This window comes from Biomphalaria glabrata, chromosome 1 (assembly GCF_947242115.1).
Source record: "Biomphalaria glabrata chromosome 1, xgBioGlab47.1, whole genome shotgun sequence".
Taxonomy (NCBI): domain Eukaryota; kingdom Metazoa; phylum Mollusca; class Gastropoda; family Planorbidae; genus Biomphalaria; species Biomphalaria glabrata.
This window is the reverse complement of record NC_074711.1, coordinates 8988338-9011104: the sequence shown is the minus strand read 5'-3', so window position 1 is coordinate 9011104 and position 22767 is coordinate 8988338. Positions and strand designations below refer to the sequence as shown.

The 22767-nt window shown below is 39.5% G+C and overlaps 1 protein-coding gene across 3 annotated transcripts in view; it reads right to left on the bottom strand.

Annotated features, from left to right (window-relative positions):
* Positions 1 to 22767, bottom strand: part of LOC106066265 (5'-AMP-activated protein kinase subunit gamma-1-like) — a 236018-nt gene that overhangs the window by 104841 nt on the left and 108410 nt on the right. The window contains exon 1 of one of the 3 annotated variants that reach the window (XM_056020620.1): positions 10831 to 11617. The exons of the other annotated variants lie outside the window; for them this stretch is intronic. Coding sequence (XP_055876595.1) covers positions 10831 to 10998 — 168 coding nt within the window. The 5' untranslated portion in view covers positions 10999 to 11617. Of the gene's footprint in view, positions 1 to 10830; positions 11618 to 22767 lie in introns of those variants that run through there. 3 annotated transcript variants of the gene reach the window in all.

Genomic DNA, 22767 nt, shown 5'->3' with positions numbered 1-22767 from the left:
GTTATAGTTACATGACAATCACTGTTGATAAACTCTGTTATAGTTATATGACAATCACTGTTGATAAACTCTGTTATAGTTATATGACAATCACTGTTGATAAACTCTGTTATAGTTATATGACAATCACTGTTGATAAGCTCTGTTATAGTTATATGACAATCACTGTTGATAAGCTCTGTTATAGTTATATGACAATCACTGTACCCTTTTTTAGCGCAACCTGTGGGCAGTTTAGACTTTTTAGCGTAACCTGTGGGCAGTTTAGACTTTTTAGCGTAACCTGTGGGCAGTTTAGACTTTTTAGCGCAACCTGTGAGCAGTTTAGACTTTTTAGCGTAACCTGTGGGCAGTTTAGACTTTTTAGCGTAACCTGTGGGCAGTTTAGACTTTTTAGCGTAACCTGTGGGCAGTTTAGACTTTTTAGCGTAACCTGTGGGTAGTTTAGACTTTTTAGCGTAACCTGTGGGCAGTTTAGACTTTTTAGCGTAACATGTGGGCAGTTTAGACTTTTTAGCGTAACCTGTGGGCAGTTTAGACTTTTTAGCGCAACATGTGGGCAGTTTAGACTTTTTAGCGCAACATGTGGGCAGTTTAGACTTTTTAGCGTAACCTGTGGGCAGTTTAGACTTTTTAGCGTAACATGTGGGCAGTTTAGACTTTTTAGCGTAACCTGTGGGCAGTTTAGACTTTTTAGCGTAACCTGTGGGCAGTTTAGACTTTTTAGCGTAACCTGTGGGCAGCTCTTTGACACGTTACTCGTGACGTCAGACCTTCTATGACGAATGGTCCCGGGTTCGAACCCTTCCCGCCGCCACCCCCAGTGAGATTCGGGCTAGTATGTAGTTATCTTCCAGTCCGAAGGCACGTACAAGACATGTGAAACAAACATACGGCCTAGTACACAGCAAGGACTAACCAGACACCTGGACACAATGACCTTGTACTCACCCAGGTAAGAAACTTAACATAATTATATATCCATCTGTTCAAGCGAGACCGTTGGTACTTACCTAAAGAAAAGAAAAAAAAAAAAAGTTAGTTTAATTATTTAAATACTGTGATAATTGTTAGTTGTTTGTATGCACGCACCACCGACAATAATAATTGCAATTAATAATAATAATGATAATAATAGTAATAATAATTATGATAATGTGTATGAGTGATGAGAGAACAGTGAAAGTGTGTATGTGTGTAAAAGGGAAAAGCAAAGTCTCTCTGTCAGGCCTTGCGATCTCTGGGGGTGGGGCAGATAAAGTAAAGCACCCAATGTTTCAATGGCCGACAGTCAAGCATGGTGTCAATATTGTCACCATGACGACAAGCCTAAAAAATGTCCGAAAATCCCTAAAGTTTCAAATTCTTCACTGGGATTTGAACTCGAGAGCCCTAGGATCGAAACCCAAGAGCCTCTACCACTCGGCTACCACACCCCTGTCTGTTTGGCGGTGCCTCCTTGTGGGAATACAGAAATAGACAAGTTTTTGTGTGTGTGTGTGTGTGTGTGTGTGTGTGTGTGTGTGTGTGTGTGTGTGTGTGTGTGTACACACACACACGTACACACACACACTTCTTTTGCTCTTGTTGAAAAGTTTTGTTAACTTGTATGCACAATGTTAAGAGAAATTTTCCTCAAGAATAATAAATATATACTAGTAGGACCATTAGTAGTAGTGTTGTAAACACCATATTATAGTCACTTTTTGTAATCGTTGATATATGTCGACTATTAGGTTTACAATAATTCACAAACTCTAAAGCCTGCCCCCCCCCCCTGAACTACACAGGTGCCATCTCCTTAAATGTGTGACACCCCTCTTAAGTCTACATGCTCCCGTTGTTTCCACCCCTGCCATTACTTCACCAAACATCGCAAGACGTCCCCACCCCCCCTCTCCTTACCTCCCTTATTCTTCCGCCTAGAGATCAATTATGACGTATTGTTAATTACTGTACCGGATGTGTACCGCGGTGACCTAGTCTACACGAGGTCAAGGTCAATTAAGTCACGCGCACTTAATACTACGTGAGAGGAGGCCAGCGTCCACCCGCCTGGACATACGATTGAGATAATATATAAAAAAAAAAAAGTTTTTCTTGACCCCTCGGTGACCCGGTCAGACGGTAAAGCACCACGTCCCTGGCTTATGAGGGGCACGATCAATACAACACTGTCGGGGGGGGGGGGAAAGATCTGGTTTAGAGGATACATCGCCAGTGATGACAGATGTACAAGAAATGTAAGAGAGAAAAGGGGGGGGGGGGGTAGGTTAACAGGAACCGAAAGGGAGAAAAAAATAGCAGGGGACATAATTGATAAAGAGAAAAAAATAACAAGAAAAACATGAAAAATACTTAAAAAAAAAAAAAAGGTTATACAAAGTGTAAATGTATATAAAAAGTGAATTAATGGTCAGAGCAGTAGCACGGTAAGTTGTCATTATGAAGGCTCATTGGTCAATTACATCCGCCATTTTTTATTTATTTTTGTCGACACGATGTTAATGCTACTTTAGCCTGAACTCGGCGTTTTCATTAAGATAAGACCAAGCTATGAATGATACGATTAAATGTCAGGTACTTTTGGTCCAAGTCAGTGCAGTGATTGCCAAATAGTTTGGATCCAGGTCAGTGCAGACATCGCCGAGTGTGCAGTAGTTTAGCTGTAGGTCAGTGCAGGCATCGCCGAGTGTGCAGTAGTTTAGCTGTAGGTCAGTGCAGGCATCGCCGAGTGTGCAGTAGTTTAGCTGTAGGTCAGTGCAGGCATCGCCGAGTGTGCAGTAGTTTAGCTGTAGGTCAGTGCAGACATCGCCGAGTGTGCAGTAGATTAGCTGTAGGTCAGTGCAGGCATCGCCGAGTGTGCAGTAGTTTAGCTGTAGGTCAGTGCAGGCATCGCCGAGTGTGCAGTAGTTTAGCTGTTGGTCAGTGCAGGCATCGCCGAGTGTGCAGTAGTTTAGCTGTAGGTCAGTGCAGGCATCGCCGAGTGTGCAGTAGTTTAGCTGTAGGTCAGTGCTGATCTATCCAAACAATCAGACGCCCCAATGGATACATTAATTCTATACTATACCAGAGGTCACTTTAAACATTCATTAAAAATAATTACTTTGCAGCGGTTAAAGATCTTACATTCGCCTTAGGCTGCTTAGAAACCCCTACAGATATCACAGCATTCCAAATGTCAGCTAAAGAGATTGAAGCAAAGAGCTGTGAGCATGCCATTGAAGCATTCAACACATTCATCAATTAAAATAATAATCACAAAAATAATGATACTATTACTACTAATAACAATACACTCTTAATAACAACTGTGTTTCCCTTTAAAGAGTCTTGACAGTGTCAGTGTCCGTGTTTAGGTCGTTTAAAAAAAGTATTTACAATGATTTCTTCCAGGAGCGATGCTATGCTAGTGCAGACTTGTTCTCTTCGACAAGATTGTATTGACTTCACATTACACGAGTCCTGATTTCTAAACAGACTTAATTAAATTATTTATAAAGAAGAACATTACACGAGTCCTGATTTCTAAACAGACTCAATTAAATTATTTATAAAGAAGAACATTACACGATTTAAAAGTACCCATAATTCATTTTGTTTTATGATATGAGGTAGCAATATTTTTTGTTTCAGAATGCAAGGAATCCACAACCTATTTAGTTACAACGTCTGAATCAGTCATATTCTCAGATGGGCTACAAAGTTTATTGATTATCACCAATCCTTGAACTTATTCCTCAACACTCATACCTTGAGTTGGTACAGATTGACTGAGTGCTAAACTGATTCATATCCTTTTATTAGCTGTGAAGTGGAACCTTGGGGGATCCAGTGATTAGGTCTTCGGATTAGTGGAAGAAATAAGAAACAGTAATTTAACAAGGTATTGTTTAGAACATAGTCCAGTGTAATCTTCTACCTCTAACATTATCTTATTTACACAAAATGCTTATCTTATTCTAAATATTTTTTTTTTCATTATCAACGTATGGTTTACCTCTGTAAACATTTTTGTTTCAAGAGCACTGAAGTCGATCACCGGACGTCAAGAGCTACGTCTACTTTAGATGAGACTAAATATGTAGATGAGGGCTAACACTGTGTCTATGCTCATGAAATACTGAGCTCCTCTCTTTAGACATGCCTTAGGTAGACACACTTTCGTAGGTATAACAAAATCAACTAGCTCATGTATACATGTTTTTGTGCTAAAACGCATCTTTCTATTGAAATTAAAATATGACGCTTTTCAAAGTGTAAGTAAACAGTGTAGTAGCATCCAAATGTACTTTTATTTTCAGAAATGTATATTTAGTACGAGTCAAATTGAGCAAGAAAGGAAGAAAGGAAGAAAAATAGTTCTTTGCAGCTTCCTTGGGGCGTCATGGGACCGAGTAGACAGGCGCACGGTTTTGGAACTCATTATCACCAGATCGAAACCAAAGAACAACCTTGGGGACTTCCCCTAATCCACCCAACTCGAATGAAATTAAGTTTTGGAAATGGAAGTCTAGAAGCTCAAGAAACCTACATCCTCTACACAATGGTCAACCATGAGGTATGGTCTTGAAAGGGGAACCTTATTAAAAAGTTTATAGCAACTCTGACTAGGAAACATTTTGCACGCGCTATTTCTACAAACTTTTTTTTAAAAAATGCATTTAAAAAGCTATCACGGTAACTTTCGCACAGATACACCCTTCTGTCTCCCCTCCTCCCCCCTCCCTTCGCAACTGGTCCAGAAAAGTGAAAGTGATACGATCACAGCGTATTGATTTAGCTAAACGCATGAAATTGCGCTAAACACTTGGTAAAATATTTCTAATCGCACAGATTTATTATTGTTAGTCTAGATGTAGATCTATTACAAATTTAGTTACATGACTGATTGATATAATTACACTTATTTTCTTTTTATTTATAACCGACTTTAAGAATTATAATACCTAAAAAAAAATATGATTTGATAATTAAGAGGTTTTACACATTTTCAAATATACACAAACACACTAAATCATTTAAAGACACTCGCGATGTGTATGTACGTCACGCAAGTGTTTTGTCAATACTCAGTGACAGTAAGGAAACAAGGCCCAGGTTTATGTCTTAATGTTTAAACAACGTCAGTAGCTTATCAGGATAAGCAGTTTATCATTGGTCGTGATAAGAGAATGTCAAGTCTAAGTACATTCAGTACTTAAGTTTTTATTTATTATTCGTGGCTCCTAGCCATCTCTTGTCCTATCTACACAATTTACTAACACTGCAACAAAAATGAAAGCCTTAATTAGAAATACAGAATAACAAACTGTAATGAACAATTAATCACAAACATAAAAGCACGTTCCTTATTCCCGATGCTGGGACAAATACAAACAAGTATGGGCCAGAATGAAATCATTTCTTACTCAATAAGTTGTCTCTCGTGGACGTGAAAGAGATAAACCTTACACAATTAAAATTCTTGAATTCTAAAAATATGGGATGTGCATAGAGGAGATCTTGTATTTTTATGCGAGAGAATGGACACATAGGTTCCACTAAAAGAGAACCTTATTACGTCCTAAGTGCTAATCTGGTCGTGAATGTAATTAGAGACTTAAACTCTACTTTGTCTTTTTTTTTTGTTCTGGCTGATTCAGGCAACCCGCTCCATGATCTAATGACAATTTGGAAGAAATGGCACTTATATTATTATTTTTTTACTAGCATATGGAATCATTTTTTGTTTAGTTATCTACACCCTACTCGTTTTACCATATCCTAGTCACAGTCCTAGTTATAGTCCTATTCAAAGGCCTAGTGAGACCAAGAAGATGATTGTTTGTTTTACATGTTTCGGATGTGCCTTCAGAGTTGAAGATAGTTTGCTTCCTAGTCCAAACCTCCCGCAGGACGACGGGGGATGGGAGCGGGCAGGGTTTGAACCGTCGACCGTCGATAAATCCGAACGACAGTCCAGAGCGCAAACAGCACGACCAGGCAGCCATCCTGTGATCAGTCCAGCCACACATCAAGAAATACACACACAAAAAAGACAGTATATGCAGAGGCTTAGTGAGCAAAACGTCGCTCGTGGCAAGGTATTTTATTAGCGCCCCCACCCCCACCCCCAATTTTTCATGAACAACACTTAGAAATATAGACTGCTTGTGGCGCCCCCCCCCCCCAAGGCTGGTGCCCGGGGCATCGTGCCTTCTGCCCCCCTCCTCACTACGCCTCTGATTATATATATATATATAAGCCAAATAGCGTCCATAGCTACCACTATATGTCACTTTCATCGCCATAATACGACACACACACCAACACACACACACACAACACACACACATATATATATGAAAGTGACATCTAGTGGTAGCTATGGACGCTATTTGGCTTAAGGTTAGTGCAGACATTGCCGAATGTAAGTTAGTTTGGCTTCAACGTTCAGAAGAGTTGGCTATATAAAATATATCACAAGAGTCGCCTTTATGCCATGACATAGACGTAGGACGGTGTAATATAGTATAGAGAGGGACCTATCTAATAACCCAGTACTTTAAGAAATACTTGAAAAAAAAAAAAAAGATTTTGTATGAGGGGAATAACAGCACATTTAATGTCATCTCTCTCAATACTGCAAAATGTATTTCTCTTTTCTATATAAAATAAAATTAATCACTTATTAATTTATTAATTTTTTTTTTTTTTTTTTTTTTTTTTTTTTTTTTTTTTGAAGGATTCGTGTATTGTCATCGACAATGAATAATGGTGCAAAGTTTCAACTTGGGGGAAAAAGGAAAAGGGGGGGGGAACATGCAAAAGAAACCTTGCCAGGCAAGTTGACAGATGATTTAATACAAAAAGTCCATGAGTTCAAATACTTTGAGAATCATCCGGGATCTACTGTCGGTACATGAGAAGGTTTTGAAAGGCATTCACATTTTAAGAATGTTATCTAACTCTGTTTATAAGCTGTTATATCCAGCACCCCCCTCAATTTCCGCTTGTAAATCCCTAGAAAGGAAATGACAACCATTTACCTGAGTTTACCGAATTTTTTTAATTTTTTTATTTGCATCGGTTCCGCTTCATCGACCCCACACAACCATACGCTATTTATAAATTTGAGCGACGCGTAGTCGTTTCCACTGGCACCTCGCCATGCCATGGAATATTAATAGTAACTAGTTCAACGCATTCCTGCAAGGGTTTAGATATATTATTTGATTTAGTTTCCTTCTTTGAATTGTGTAACTTAGAATATCCTTTTCCCGCGTACATATATAATTATCTTGCAGCTTATTTGACCAGGTACAAGCCCTTTGTCTTTTGTTACAGAGCGTTCTGTTAATGGGGTTTTCTCAAAATTCAACACAGACTAGGATACAAAGACTTGTCTTTTCAACCACTGACCGATATATTTTGGAATCAATAATGTTGTTTACGCAATGGCCCACAGGTATCAAAGACCTATTTGTAAGCTTTTAAACAAACACTCAGCTGAACGCATATCTATTGGGCAGAAGTCCTGAGCGTAAAGTCAATATGCTGACGAAAGGGATCATCCAGATATAACGTCTGTTAGGTAAAGAAGGAGAAGCGATAAGGGTTGCACTAAGACAGAGGGAAGAACAGTTTCTGTTTTACCGTTCTAATTTTTATGAATGGTTCAGACAAGAAATCCTATATCTAAGATGAACCACTCAGATCAGGCAGTTCCCTGTCTGGTTTGTTAGAAGAGCAGCAATTAAGGTAATCGCATAAACATTTATCGATATACATGTACCTAGCTCTGTAGATTTAGGAGACGAGCATTAAAGACCTTCTCATGCAAACTAAAGGAGAGCCGAAAGTAGTAGCCGAGTGGTAAAAATCGAAAGGTTACTTATCAAGGATCTTCGGAGTTCGACTCGATCAGAGCTGTGATCGCTGAGCTCCTGAGTTGTGATCGCTGAGCTCCGGAGTTGTGATCGCTGAACGCCCAAAGGTCACAGGTCAGTGTTCAGGCCCTGTATAACGATTTGGTATCTCACTGACCCACTAAAGAGATTGAATCATAGCGCGCTGCGCATTCTATAAGCATAACAGTTGTTGCTCTATACACAAGCTATTAAACAGAAGTGAAAGTTATGTCAAGGTAATCTTAGAGGTCAAGTAATGTAACGGACCTTAGCAGCCCCCTGGATGACAAAAGTGTTCATCATCGAACCACGATGGATGAAGTCTCTCTCTCTATATATAATTATATTAATTAATTATATTAAATATGTATAATGTAGCAGAGTATATATCTTTTTCATTTAAAGTCTACACCTTAACCGTGTAGCTTGGGCGGGGGGGGGGACTTTGAGCAGAGGGAGATTTATTAAAACCCGATCTGTGTGGGCTAAAAGTTAAACCCATCAGAAGTGAACCCTTAACAGTATTCATTGGTGCATTAGAAGCTCATGAAATAGCTGTAACTATTGGGCCCGTCGTAGCCATTGCATTGTAGCTGAACAAACGTGTGTAGCATTCTGTTCATTATTTTGTTTGAAGAAAGGAATCAATTTACACTTGTAGAAAGTTTTGATTAAAGAGTATTTAATTAGAATCTAAAGACGGGAAAATGTTCAGCCGCGTTTTATTTTTCTAACCAAGAGATAAGACCTGAGAGTGCGTGTGTGTGTGTGTGTGTTGTTTATGTGTGACTGTGTATTTAACAGCGTGTGAGAGCCGGACCACTAAAGATGTCCACCTGACATTGGTATTATCAGTATGTTTATTGTATGCCAACGTACAACCCAAAAAGACGTGTAAAACATTAGTTAAACCCAAAAAGACGTGTAAAACATTAGTTAAACTAAAAAATTCATTAAAATATAAATTAAAAAAAAAATATCTGATATTATATGTAATAGTATCAATTATTTTGAATCAATCATGTAATTAACTCTTTCTCTCCTAATAGACGATGCCAACGTTAACTTGACCCCATTGAACTAAATTGATTTTCGGATATATAGACTTTAATTTGTGTTGTTTAAAAAAAGAAAAGAGCATACGTTCCCCTGTAATTCGAAACCAAATATAACATTTTCTGATAACAAAAAAGTTATTGAAATTGAATATCAGGATAGTGAAATACAACTGAGCAAAATGAATATTTCTATCGGAATGAAGGGGGAAATTTACGGAGAGAAAGAGTTAATTTGTAAAAGACCTAGGCAAGCAATAATAAATCTGTGCCATTGGAAATGTTTTTACCAATTTTTTTTTGGTTTAGCGTGATTTCATGCTTTTAGCTTTCTCAATGCTAAATCACTTAATGTGGACCACTTGGAGGAGGGGAGAGAATCTGAGAGAGAGTTTCTATAATGGATTTTTAAAAACAATTTTAAAAGAAAGTTGTTGGATATGGATTGGAACTCGGAGGCTCAAGTCTACTCAAGCCGACACACTAGCCACTGAGCCAGCCAAATACCTATAAAAACAGAAAGTTATATAGTTATCAAATGTTAGTTTCTAATTAATAGACGACGACCTACTTATCTAGGCAAGGCTTATCTACCCCTTGCTCGTGATGTCTCTATATAAAAAGAAATTTATTATGACTAGCTAATACAATAATTGGTTAATTTTTCAATTGATTCATATTTTTTTAGAGGTGATGAATAATTGTGAAAAGTTTCCACTTGATCCGAGAACGGGATGTGGAAGAAATAACGTGCATAAGATTTGTACCAGACAGACAGACGGACAGACAGACGGATAGACAGACGGAGTGATTTGTAAAAAGAACCAATGCTATAAAGACTTAAGGTGATAGCTTCAAGACATGATGAATAAAGAAAATAATATCAGTTTGAGAATCAGGGAGCTTTTTAAGTAATAAGTAACATTGATGTACATACGATTCGTATGGAATTATTTGGATGTACACATGCACACAAAGGGCATGTGGACCTATTTGGAAGTTCCAATGATATACAGAAACTGTAGGAACAATCATTGAACATTAGGAGGAATCGATTACAGTAAAACATTAGTAGGAATCGATTACTGTAAAACAAAAGCAAAAACACGGAAGAAATAACGAAAGAATTGTGAAATAAAAACTTGAAACTTTAGTGCGTGGAAGGCAGTTAATTAACATAAAGTACAAGAGGGAGGGGACAAAATGGATAGAGAGAGAGAGGGAAAGAGAATGGAGGAGAGGGAGAGAGTGAAAGAGAAAGGAGGATATGGAGGGAGTGAAAGAGAATAGAGGAGAGAGAGAGTGAAAGAGAAAGGAGGATAGAGAGAGTGAAAGAGAAAGGAGGATAGGGAGAGAGTGAAAGAGAAAGAAGGATAGGGAGAGAGTGAAAGAGAATAGAGGAGAGAAAGTGAAAGAGAAAGGAGGATAGAGAGAGAGTGAAAGAGAAAGGAGGATAGAGAGAGAGTGAAAGAGAAAGGAGGATAGGGAGAGAGTGAAAGAGAAAGGAGGATATTGAGGGATGGAAAGAGAATAGAGGAGAGAGAGTGAAAGAGAAAGGAGGATAGAAAGAGAGGTAGTCAGAAGCCAGAGTCATGCTAAGCACCGAGTCAGACTACATTTAGTTTTGTAACCAAACAGTTTGTATTTTTTTTTAGGTCAATATGGAGTCATGTTTCCCTTTTCACTTTTCATGCGCATTTAGTTTTGGCAGCTTTAGACTCGTTAACTTTGGAGTAACCTATCATACAGGGAGATACCGAAGAGAGAAATTGAAGCTTACAGATTATTTTATTTGATTGTCCTAAAACAACAAAAAAATCATCGTGTTAGATCAGCCTGGTCAGTGTGTAAGTAAGTGTAAGCATGACATGACGTGGTCTTACCCCGGGTCCAGCTGGCAGAGACACTCGCCTGACATTGTTCTTCTTCAGCAACTGCTGCTCCTGGTGGAAGCTGACCGGCTGGTCAGTGTCCGGGATGGAATACAGGAAGGGAGGAGGCGTCTGACCAAAGGCGTAGGACTTACGACGCGTCCTCCAGCCCTGACTCATCGTGCAGCTCTAGAAGTGGTCAGCAATGGTCAACAGTCTTCACAATCCACGGTAGCCCCCCTAAAATGTTTGTCCAAACTCTATACTTCTAGTAAACTCACGTATCCATAGTTCAGATATTCCGAGCACAGAAACAAAAAAGTAAATCCTTCAGAAAATGACTTCAATTTTATCAACAATTATCCTCAACAGTGAATTTTATATCAATCAGCACTCTGACACTATAACTGTACACAAACTGATATTTATTAAAAAGATTATTAAACACAATCTAAATATCAATTTTAATACTCAGGCTGTTGAAAATTAAAGATCACACGAAATTTCAAAGATCTAGATCCAGTAGAGCGTAAGACAATACGATTATATATATATATATATGTATATAAAAGACGTAGACCTATATACCACGGACATTTATTTAAAGCAAACTATAAAAACTATTTCAAGGTTTCGTCACGGTTGTTCAATAGCAGATAGATTTATGACCGAGTTACACGCCAGAGGATCGATTAAGACGTATCGATCCCTGAATTTCGGTTGCATCAACACCTGGAACTGCACAGCGCTCGGACATAGATCAATGAAAAGACAACTCTGCGCGGCCTGTGTTGTACACGGCAACAGACAACACACCTAGCGGCCACCCCTCTCGCGTGCAACTGATATATCAGAATACTAACGGTATCTAGGAGGTCGTCCACACACTATGATTCCAACACACAGACGGGGATAAATAATGTGCCCCCCTCCCCCCAACATACTTATTCCACATGAGTGACTTTAAGGCAGTCGCACCAGTGACAAGCGAGGGGCCCCTGTTCCTTAAGCGACGCCGCTCCCCCTCCCCCATCACCATCTGATGGTAGAGTCCCTTTATCGACGCCACAGAACAACGAATTATTGCAGAGACAGCAAATGTACTGCACTGCTTCCCCCCCCCCCCTCCATGTTGTAGCCATATTAAAACACTCTCCTCTTTCTGTTTACATTGTTGGCTGTCAAAAGGCCGCGGGTTTAAAACTTCTCAAGATGGGAACTTGACAAAATCTATTTCAGACAAAAATAGTATAAATCTAAATCTTCATATTGATTCTTCTAAAACTACCCAGATATGGGGATTTTTATGCATGGAGAAATTTTTTTTGTTCTTCTTTGTACAACGTTAAGAAAGTGTGGATACGCTGTTTCTTGTAAAGCTATGCTATATCTGGCCACTTTTTAGAACAGCAGAAAGACAAAGGTCTAGACTCCTCTGGTTGTTGGACCAAATTATTTCACTAAAGTCTTCTGTTTGTTGGACCAAATTATTTCACTGAAGTCTTCTGTTTGTTGGACCAAATTATTTCACTAAAGTCTTCTGTTTGTTGGACCAAATTATTTCACTAAGGTCTTCTGTTTGTTGGACCAAATTATTTCACTAAAGTCTTCTGTTTGTTGGACCAAATTATTTCACTAAGGTCTTCTGTTTGTTGGACCAAATTATTTCACTAAGGTCTTCTGTTTGTTGGACCAAATTATTTCACTAAGGTCTTCTGTTTGTTGGACCAAATTATTTCACTAAGGTCTTCTGTTTGTTGGACCAAATTATTTCACTAAGGTCTTCTGTTTGTTGGACCAAATTATTTCACTAAGTAGGATGCATTAGTCTTTCAGTGTATAACTTAAGACTTATATCAGAGGCGTAGTGGTGGGGGGTGGGTGGGCACGATGCCCCGGGCACCAACTTTAGGAAAATGGGAGAGAGCGCCAATAATGTAACTTGCCCCGGGCATACGTTTTGTTCACTACGCCTCTGACTGCTATAAAAACAACTAACTAAACGTAAACAGTGAGATAGTTAGAACTAAAGGTCGATTGTATTTTATTTTATTTTTTTGTATTTTGCTGTCAAAGTTCAATTTAGTATCCTTGACATTGCGATGGTGAAAATCCCCACTAGATTTGTTCTATACATTTACTAGATTGTCTAATAACAACGTGTAATGGTTTCTTGTGTCAGACACCCACTAACAACTAGCCACCACTGCTTAGAATACAGGATATAAATTACGTTTGCATTTATAAGATTTATTTACGTTACAATACAATTATAGTTTATAAATAAAACAAAAATTGTCTTTCGCATATTTGCATAAATAGAATGACATTTCCTTATCGTCAACAGCGCAAGACATCTCCGAATTATAAGCGTAGATATAACACTCATCATTAATTCTACCATTTCCTGGAGCTGAAAAAGGTAAAATATTCACACAGTAATTCCTTAACATCAATCTTAAATATCCGTACCCTTGAAAAAAACTGAACACTTTTCGATATGTCACGCACCAGCGGGTCGATTGTCCCAATGGATCTTCGTTTACAGCAAACGCCAACTTCCGGTGTGTGAATTTGTTAAGCTATAAATTACGTATTGAAAATGAAGTAGATTTTTACTACTACTGCTGTTTTTTTTTAATCTAGAGCAAAAATATTCTTTTTTTTTTTCAAGATTTCAAAGATGAATTTACACCAAACTAGCAGGTCTAACTATACTGGTACAGAAAAAATGTACTTGACCACTTTGTATCTCATTCAAGGCCACTCTATTTGTATCTTATTAAAGCTATTCATGGCCATCTCTTTGAAGAGTACTCGGTCACACTTCATAAAACATACCCTAGTCTACGTTCCTTTTTTTTCCACTAACCGAATTCTTCAAAGTCATGGGCTAGTGACTTAACCCGGAGGAACAGCAATCTGTTGTTCACACTGTTAAGTATTTTCCTTGGCAATGTTGTGATTTTTTTATGGCTTATTTACAAAGAGAATAATTTATTTCGCAGTATTTGACACGATAAGATAAATGTATAAGGAACTTTTTTTTTTAAAGAGACTACAGAATTAATGTTGTAAGATTTACAGTGGGGAATTTCAAAGAGTTTCTGTTCCATGTACGTAGGTTAGACGATGGATGTCAAAACTCTGAAGGTTAAAATGTCAGTAAACAGATTGAATTAAAACCAAAAAAAAAGTTTCAAACGTCGAAACTAGTTGAAAACACATAAAACAACATCTGAAGCTCCAGTGACCTTTTACGGTTCTCTAGGCTCAGGGTTCCCACTGTTATTTATGTTACCCCCACTGTGGGAAAAGTTCTCTATAGACGTCATATATCTAAATCCATCTTAAATTTGGTTTATGACGTTCAGAATTTTTAGAATTTTCAAATGTCATAATGTGCGTTTTAATTGTATTTATAAACGTATCTAGTTAAAGAGACTACGAGGTTTTGGTAAACTGTTGTAAGCCCGGTGGTGGCGGTATGTGATGTGCACAGGGAGAAATCATTGTTACACATCATACATTGGTGTAATATCCCGGGAGGTAATCACAGGGAGAAATCATTGTTACACATCATACATTGGTGTAATATCCCGGGAGGTAACCACAAGAATGGAAAGAAAAAAAAAACAGACTTGGGGGTTGAGGCTAAGGAAAAGCTCCATACTCAAGAGACAGCGGTTCTCAAAACATCACAGCATCTGTAACATTCAACGCCTGAATGCTCAACACGTTTAATTTCTTCTTCAATTCTGCTTAATGCCACACTAACACCGTAACTCTGTTACACTAACACCGTAACTCTGCCACACTAACACCGTAACTCTGCCACACTAACACCGTAGCTCTGTTACACTAACACCGTAACTCTGTTACACTAACACCGTAACTCTGTTACACTAACACCGTAACTATGTTTCAGTAACACCGTAACTCTGTTACATTAACACCGTAAAACTTTTACACTAACACCGTAACTCTGTTACAGTAACACCGAAGCTCTGTAACACACCGAAACTCTGTTACACTCGGACTTTAAAGTCTGTAACACCGACACTAGCTAAGCTACACCGAAGTCCAAATCTTATAGATAAACTCTTTTACAGTGAGACTAACACACACACACATATATAAGGCGCGCACACATCTTGTCACAGACATAAAGCCATCTTTTGTGCTGCAGTTTTAAAAACATCGAAATGGTAGAGGAAAAAAAAAAACTCTCTTCAAACTAAGACATGGTCAGGTGACGTGCACCCACTACCAGGGCCAGCCTTAACAATTGCGGGGCCAACTGTGGCCGCATAGGTTGCAGTGGCCATCCATGGCCTTGGAGAGACCACTCGTCAAAGTAGGCCTTAACACTGACATGCGACGTCACAACCTGTGGGCAGTGGAGACCAATAGCTCGTTATCACGACGTACAGATCTGTGACATGGCAACGAGCAATTGGTCGCTACTGCCCACAGGCTGCGACGTTGCAATTCAGTACTTAGGTCTTCTAAGACGAGGTCTCGGTCAGAGTCATTCAAACTGCACAGGATAATTTGCTTCAATGGCGTATATATGGCAGGGGAGAAATAGTTGATTTGATCCTTAAACTCAGCTCCCCGACAAATAATTAGTACAATGAAAAGCTACGCCTCAGTTTGTCCGCGTCCCTCTCCTCCCAAGGGATTTATTTAGCGGCTATATCCGTGACGAAGTCCTCTACCTCCCCCCCCCCCCTCCCGCAGGTTAGTTTATAACAGGTCTGTTGGTTCGGAATTAATCTTTCACAAACCTCGATGAAATTAAAAAAAAATTAATATAAAAAAAACAGCAACCTGATGTTGACGTGATTACTCGAGCACGACGGCCGGATGTTCTACGTAAGTGGAAACCTGTACAGCAGAGCCGAGGTTTCTGAACCCAATCCATAGACCAGAGAAAGGTCAACCGCTGTACAGGCCAACAGGCGTTTACTTTGCTGAGCGTGGATGTAGAACTGAAGGCGGCGTCGTTCGATTCGCGCCATTGTTTTCACTTTTATCACCAGACATTTAGACGCCAGAAAGATAAGTCAATGTGTCGCTAAGTCAAAAAGTGCAGGCAAATGTTATATAGGAAAGACAAAGTACTCTCCGAAAAGTGCAAGCTTGAAGCTAAAAACTGAAACACTTTCATCGGATCTAGTGGCCCATGGGCTGGAGATCTCATCCGTTTCTTGGGCCCAGGTAGGCATCAAAAGTGTGGGGCGTAAGTTGCTGAACTCACCCACCGCTAGGTTAGCACAGGTAGAAAGAGAGGGCTAGATAGGAAGAGATGGAGAGATAGAGACGGAAAGAGTTAGAGAGGGGGAAAGAAAGAGAGAGAGAGAAAGAGAGAGTAAAGAGATGGAAAGAGACAGAATAAAGGCAACACAAAGAATGCTTAAAAAAAGATAACATTATTTTATTGCGCATTCTAAAAGTGTGAGATAAAGGTGACTTGCAACTAGATCAAAAAGTTTTAAGATCACATCTTATGGGGAAAAAACAAATACGTTTTTTTATTTGTATAGCTTGTTATAACATTTTACGCACAATTACATCAGGCAAGAGGTCACCACCCTATTCTTAATATAAGCAAAGACACTCAATGACACCCCTTGCCACCCTGCTGTACTTTTTAAACCCGAGGTATTTTGTTCATAAAATATACCAAGCGATGGCAGCACTTTCCACTGCCTTGAATCATGGGTAAAACTTCGAGAACCTATTAAAATAGTCGACAAACAGAGGAGATAGGACTTCATAGTTCTACCCAGAAGGAGAGTAATAACAATAAATGGGGGCGTAACTCTGGAGTGGGATAACGAGAGTTATTCTTCTTCTTTGATACAACCAAAAGATAAAACTTTACAGCCTCATAATTTATAGATGACAAAGTGTCTAAAAACGAGTTCCGTTCATGATGCAGGAGTTATCTTCACAACTTGACGGAGGGGATTAGATCAAGCTGTTGGTGCTCTCAGATCTAGTGATGTGTTTGGAATTGTCTTATATTCTCGAGTGGTCGTTAGGATATGCGATTTAGACTGTCCTCATTATAGGCCCAAAATCGAACTACGCGCTTTTCCACGCCAAGCCTTACTGCAAAAAAGGTCGAAATTTATTTTTGTTTTAAACAAACAAGATCTAGTTAATGATGTAATACAGCGGTTCCTTGAAATACAGTGGTTCCTTGAAATACAGTGGTTCCTTGAAATACAGCGGTTCCTTGTAATACAGCGGTTCCTTGTAATACAGCGGTTCCTTGTAATACAGTGGTTCCTACATTCAGAAGCGAAAAGAACCTTTTGGATCTTTGACGAATACAGTATAAAATGTTACAAGCAGAAAAGTGAAACAAAAAATTGCCATTATTGTTTAAATTTCTGCCTAGTCTCAATTTTTGCTTAACAGACGCACTGACATTTATATTTATGCACTGACATTTATATTTATTGAATGAAGCGTACTGAGGGGAAAAAAAAAGATAAAATATGTCAAAAAATACCAACATGACAGACATGCCATCGACTTAGAATGACATTTGACACAGACAGGGTTATCAGGATGAGAAGAGGGCGCTGACGAAGTCATCTTTGTGATGTCATCAGTACTGGTCTTATCGACAATGAATCTGGTACAAAATTATATTCATTTTAAAAAAAACACTTGTCATGTCAGAACTTGTGACATAGAGACAAGCAGGTAGTGCCTCTCAAGGTTTAGTTTTTAAAGCTACACGTTACCTCCTACTAAGATGCGAGCCTTTGTTTTTTCTTTGGTATTTACTGTGGTCCAGTGTTAGGACAATCGGCTGCCGAACTGAGATCCCCGGTTCAATTACAAGTTAGAAACAAATTCGAGACTATAGAACGTAATGAGTTAACCTTGACTGATGTATTAGGGAAAAAACAAAAAGCTGTTTAAGACGACTGCCTGTTCGTGTGGTTAAGACTTCAGTGAATATCACTAAGAAAGGCACATTCCTCGTCCCATATGCTAGGACAAATTTGTACAAATACTCCTTCTTCCCTAGTGCTATTAGAGCATGGAATGGGTTGCCTGAGCTAGCCAGGAAAACCAGTGACTTGGCGGAATTTAAGTCATTGGTTAATATGCATGACTAAATGCATGACGCGTAGGACGTAATCATCTTCTTTTTTGAAGTAACGTCTGTATTATATAAGATAAGATAAGTACCAGGTTTGAGGCTCAGAAACATCTTTTCTCTGAATTTCGAAACGCATAAAATTCAGATCAAGAATTTATTCTTCTTTAAAGCCAACGGAGTACCTGGTTGTCAAATGTTTGACATGTTTTCGGATGTTCCTTCAGAGTTGAAGATAATTACTTCCTAGTCCAAACCTCCCGCAGGACGACGGGGGATGGGAGCGGGCAGGGTTTGAACCCTCGACCATCGATAAATCTGACCGACAGTCCAGCGCGCAAAACCGCACGACCAGGCAGCCATCCTGGTTGGTCAAAGCTCGTTAATGTATAGAACTGAAAACATAAATAGTTCCCATGTTTCCGATTTCTCACGGAAAAGCCACACTACAAAAAACAATCAAATATTCGATACCGGCCGAAGGACACGAATATGTTATATTCGATCACCAAGTTTACCCGATGTATGACGTCACAGCCGAGAATGAAACGAAAGCAACAATTCGAACCACACATTTATTAGTCACGTCCTGGAGTGTCTCGTGTCAACACAGGAAACACTGGATACAATCCAGTCTTTATACGAATCCAACTCTATCAAAGTAATTAACACATTATCCGGAGATGAAAATCTACATATAGATCTAGAAATCATAGACACAATTAAAAATTAATGAATATGCACCTTCCAATTATAAACAGTTAAAAGAACAAGGATCAGTAGCTCTAAGACTCGGCAACACACTATCTACACATCGGTACGAACACACGGGGATCTTTGTGTTATTCATGGGTCACGTGACGCACACACAGACTAGAATGCACTCTGTGTTTATGCTACAGTGTAGCGTACTGTAACAATATATCACACCGACACATAACCGCTCCATTATCCAGCCAAAGGGAGATGATTAGGGTCGAGTTGTCTCCCCCCAGAGAATGAGTCGTTAGCTTCCGACTGGACAGACACAGGGCCACAAAAGAAAGACTTGACGAAAGGGCACTGAGAGAGAGAGAGAGAGAGAGAGAGAGAGAGAGAGAGAGAGAGAGTACAAGGTGATGGAGTAGACGAAATAACATCGATAATCGATCTAAAGAGTTTAACGCTCTTCCGATCAAGGTAAATATATGTTTCAATACACTAATTGATCTTGAGATAGATCAATAAATCGGCAATAAAGTGGTGAACATAAAATAATGATGAGTGAATGATCAATCTGTCAAACAGATTATTACGAATTATTGTATAATCTAAAAACTGAAAGAGAGAGAGAGAGGGGTGGGGTGAGGGACAGAGAGGGAGAGAGGAAGTAAGAGAGAGAGAGAGAGAGGGGGGGGGAGGACAGAGAGATGGAGAGAGACAGAGAGAAAGAAGAGAGAGAGAGAGGGGACATCAAATACTGTGTGCCTACTCAGACCTTTCCTTACTATTGACTGCCAGTTAAGAAGTCAGACATCAAGCCAACACAAGTTTATGACTTCTATAAAGCTATTCCAAGCTCCACTGATTTTGTCATCGCGACCCGAGCTCTAGTCCTAGACCTATTCTCTACTGATGCCTCCCTGGTCACATCGTGACTTCATCAGGAACTATTCAGCTCTAGACCTTTCGACTGACTTTACGCATGATTGATCACGACCTGTCACGGTAGACTTCACATCAACAAAAAACTAAAATAAACACTATGCTGACTACCTAGATCTATTTCCCATTACTAAAATTGCTGTGTATCATAACATTGGTATTTATCTTCCTGCTACGCAATGGACACACAGTTTGATTTATCGATTGGAAGTATTTTTTTCATTACTATTATTTCTTGTTTGGGTGTTTTTCATGCTTATGCGATTAGGTCAAATTTTATTTTACAAAGCTTAAATGAACTATGTCTGTCTGTCTGTCTGTCTGGTAAAACGTTTTGATACGTTATTTCTCCCACAACCATTCTCGGATAAAGTTGAAACTCCATAATTATTCATTGGCAAAAACAGTAAAATAATTAATTAAAAAAAAAATTAGCCAATTAAAGTAAAGTTTCCCTTTCAGACCTTGCGATCTATGGGGCAGATGATGTTAAAGTCATCTGTTTCTTTGGCCAACGATTAACGAGCAGGGTGTCGTGTGGTCAGCACAACGACCAAGCGCTTTTACGTCCCCAACTAAAGTCAGGTATTTATTAGAGGGCTCAGGACGCCCTAAAAGTCCAAAAATTCAAATTCCCAGTCTCCGCAGAGATTCGAGCCCAGGACCCCAGGTTCGGAAGCCAAGCGCTTAACCCCTCAGCTAGCGCACCCTAGTCAATTAATTAATTACTGGTAATTAATTCTTTTTATACGAGGATCATCGGGAAGATAGTGTAAAACGCGAACAAGGTAGCCACGTGGGCCATGTAGAACTCGCACAAGGTAGCCACGTGGGCCATGTAGAACTCGCACAAGGTAGTCACGTGGGCCATGTGCGCCGCGAGGGTATCTGAGAGCTTTGCCGTAATGCCTTTAGCTGTTCAGCAAATAAGCTCATAGTCTACATCAGGATTCAAACTCGAGTTCACTCAGAGTAGCCATGCAGTTTTTTTGTCCCTCAGTCACACATTTTTAAAACGGAGTACTTGATCAAGAAATCGGGGTCGTTTCTTCACTTGGAAATAGATTTTTTGTTTCCATGCCAGGGCAAGGCTCGAGTTTTGTAATCACCTTTAACTTCCAGTCGATATCCTCTCCGGTTATGACCTTATCTGTGACCGAATTAGTGGGGCGAGTTTTGGTCTAACAGTTCCCGTGATATTAGGACTCACGCACGGCGTTATTTCCAGCACCAAAGCACTCACTGAGAGATGGTATGGAATGGTTTGCTTTTTAGAGGAAGAAGTTTGTTCTCAGTGACAAGAAAGACATGGCGGTTATCTGTTCAGACCAACTTAGATCGCACCACTTACCCTCCCCCCTCGAAAAGAAGTCATACTAAAAGATATTTCGAAGGAGATTAGCTATAGTATAAGATACTTAATATGATTAATACAGCAATTGTATTCCACGATGACCTGCTATCCACTGTCAAGAAAAGCAAACTTACGTGGCCATATCACAAGGTCCTAAGGGCTTGCAAAGACCTTCTTTCAGGGTAAATTACCAGGGAAAAAAAAAGAAGAGGCAGACAGAGAAATCGATGGGAAGACAACATAAAAGAATAGACAACGCTATCATTGCAAAAAAAAATATATACAAGTCAAAAGACAGTGAGGAATGGCGAAAGTCGGTCAACAGATCTTGTGTGGTGCCCCAACGGTGAAGGTGAAGCAAGGTACTCACATACTCGAGCGATACAATTTGTTTCCACGAAATGGAAGTCAGGAAAATTGTTATTAATAACAAATGTTAAATAAGCAACAAGGGTTGGTGCAAAATGTGAACATTCGTTTTACCCGTTTATGGTATTATGAGACCCTTAAACAGGGGTTCTCAACCTGTGGATCGCGACTCCCTTGGGGGTCGATTGACGATTTGCCAGGGGTCGCCTAAGACCATCGAAAATATGGATTGTTATTGTCTATTCTTCTATTACTGTATGTGTGTGTGTGGGGGTCGCGGCAGAGTGGGGGATTGTAAAAAGGGGTCGCGAGCTTAAAAGGTTGAGAACCGCTGCCCTAAAACATAGCCTATTAAAAAATAAAGCATAGCTTCATACTGATAAATCTTTTGACATAATGAGTACTTGTAAGAGCTGATGTCAAGGCAATACTTACAATGCGCCAGTGCCTGTCAATGCGCCAGTGCCTGCCAATGCGCCAGTGCCTAACAATTAGCCAGATCTCTTTCTTACCAAGATTTAAAGTACGACTTCTTACCACAGGCTATTGTTTCGTTCTATTTCTGTATCATCAGACAACAAACGTACTTTCGGTCAGCCCCAAAGTTGTCCGTGCTAACAGTACTCTGTCAAAGTCTCACCTGAGCTATCACGTAACGCGTTCAGGAACAAACCGTCAGCTCGTGCCAACTACAAACAGACAAACACCAGGGTGAGCATGAGAGTCGTCCTAAAACCAGATTACCTGTGTGACTTAAGCCAGTGTCGAAATAAGCGTCAGACTTTATGCTTTTACCTCGCATACATTCCATTGTTTACTTTTTAACTCTGCCTGTGTGAGAGAGAGAGAGAGACAGACAGACAGACCGACAGACAGACAGAGAAAGTATCATTATAAATAGACAAGTTTAAAAAAAAAAAAAAAAAACAACTTTGAACAAGTCAAGATAAAACTAGAACAGAAAGTTTTTAAAAACAACTTACAGGGTTGGCAAGTAAAAAGATGATTACAGGAGTACAAGTACGTACAGAAATGTAATGAAAGACCCTTAGTATCACACGTACAGACCGCATCACAAACGAAGAGATTAGAAGCAGGATTAGTTCAGCGATTGGACCCCACGATGACCTGCTAACTACTGTCAAAAAACGCAAACTAAAACTCTATGGCCACATCACAAGGTGCGCAGCATCAGGAAATAGAAGCAGAGACAGACAGAGAAAGCGATGGGAAGACTTAAGAAAAGAGCGGACAGTTTGTCATTGAAAGAGATTCTATCCAAGGCAAAAGACCTGGCCTTGTGTGTTGCCCTAACGATCCATGGTCAACAGATCCTGTGTGGTGCCCCCAACGGTCAAACAGATTAAGGCCTAGAAGAAGGCGAAGAATAGTATTTATAACAACATACTAAGTATGTCCTAGTTGACAGTAGGCGTTGAAAGTGAGCACCCTGAAC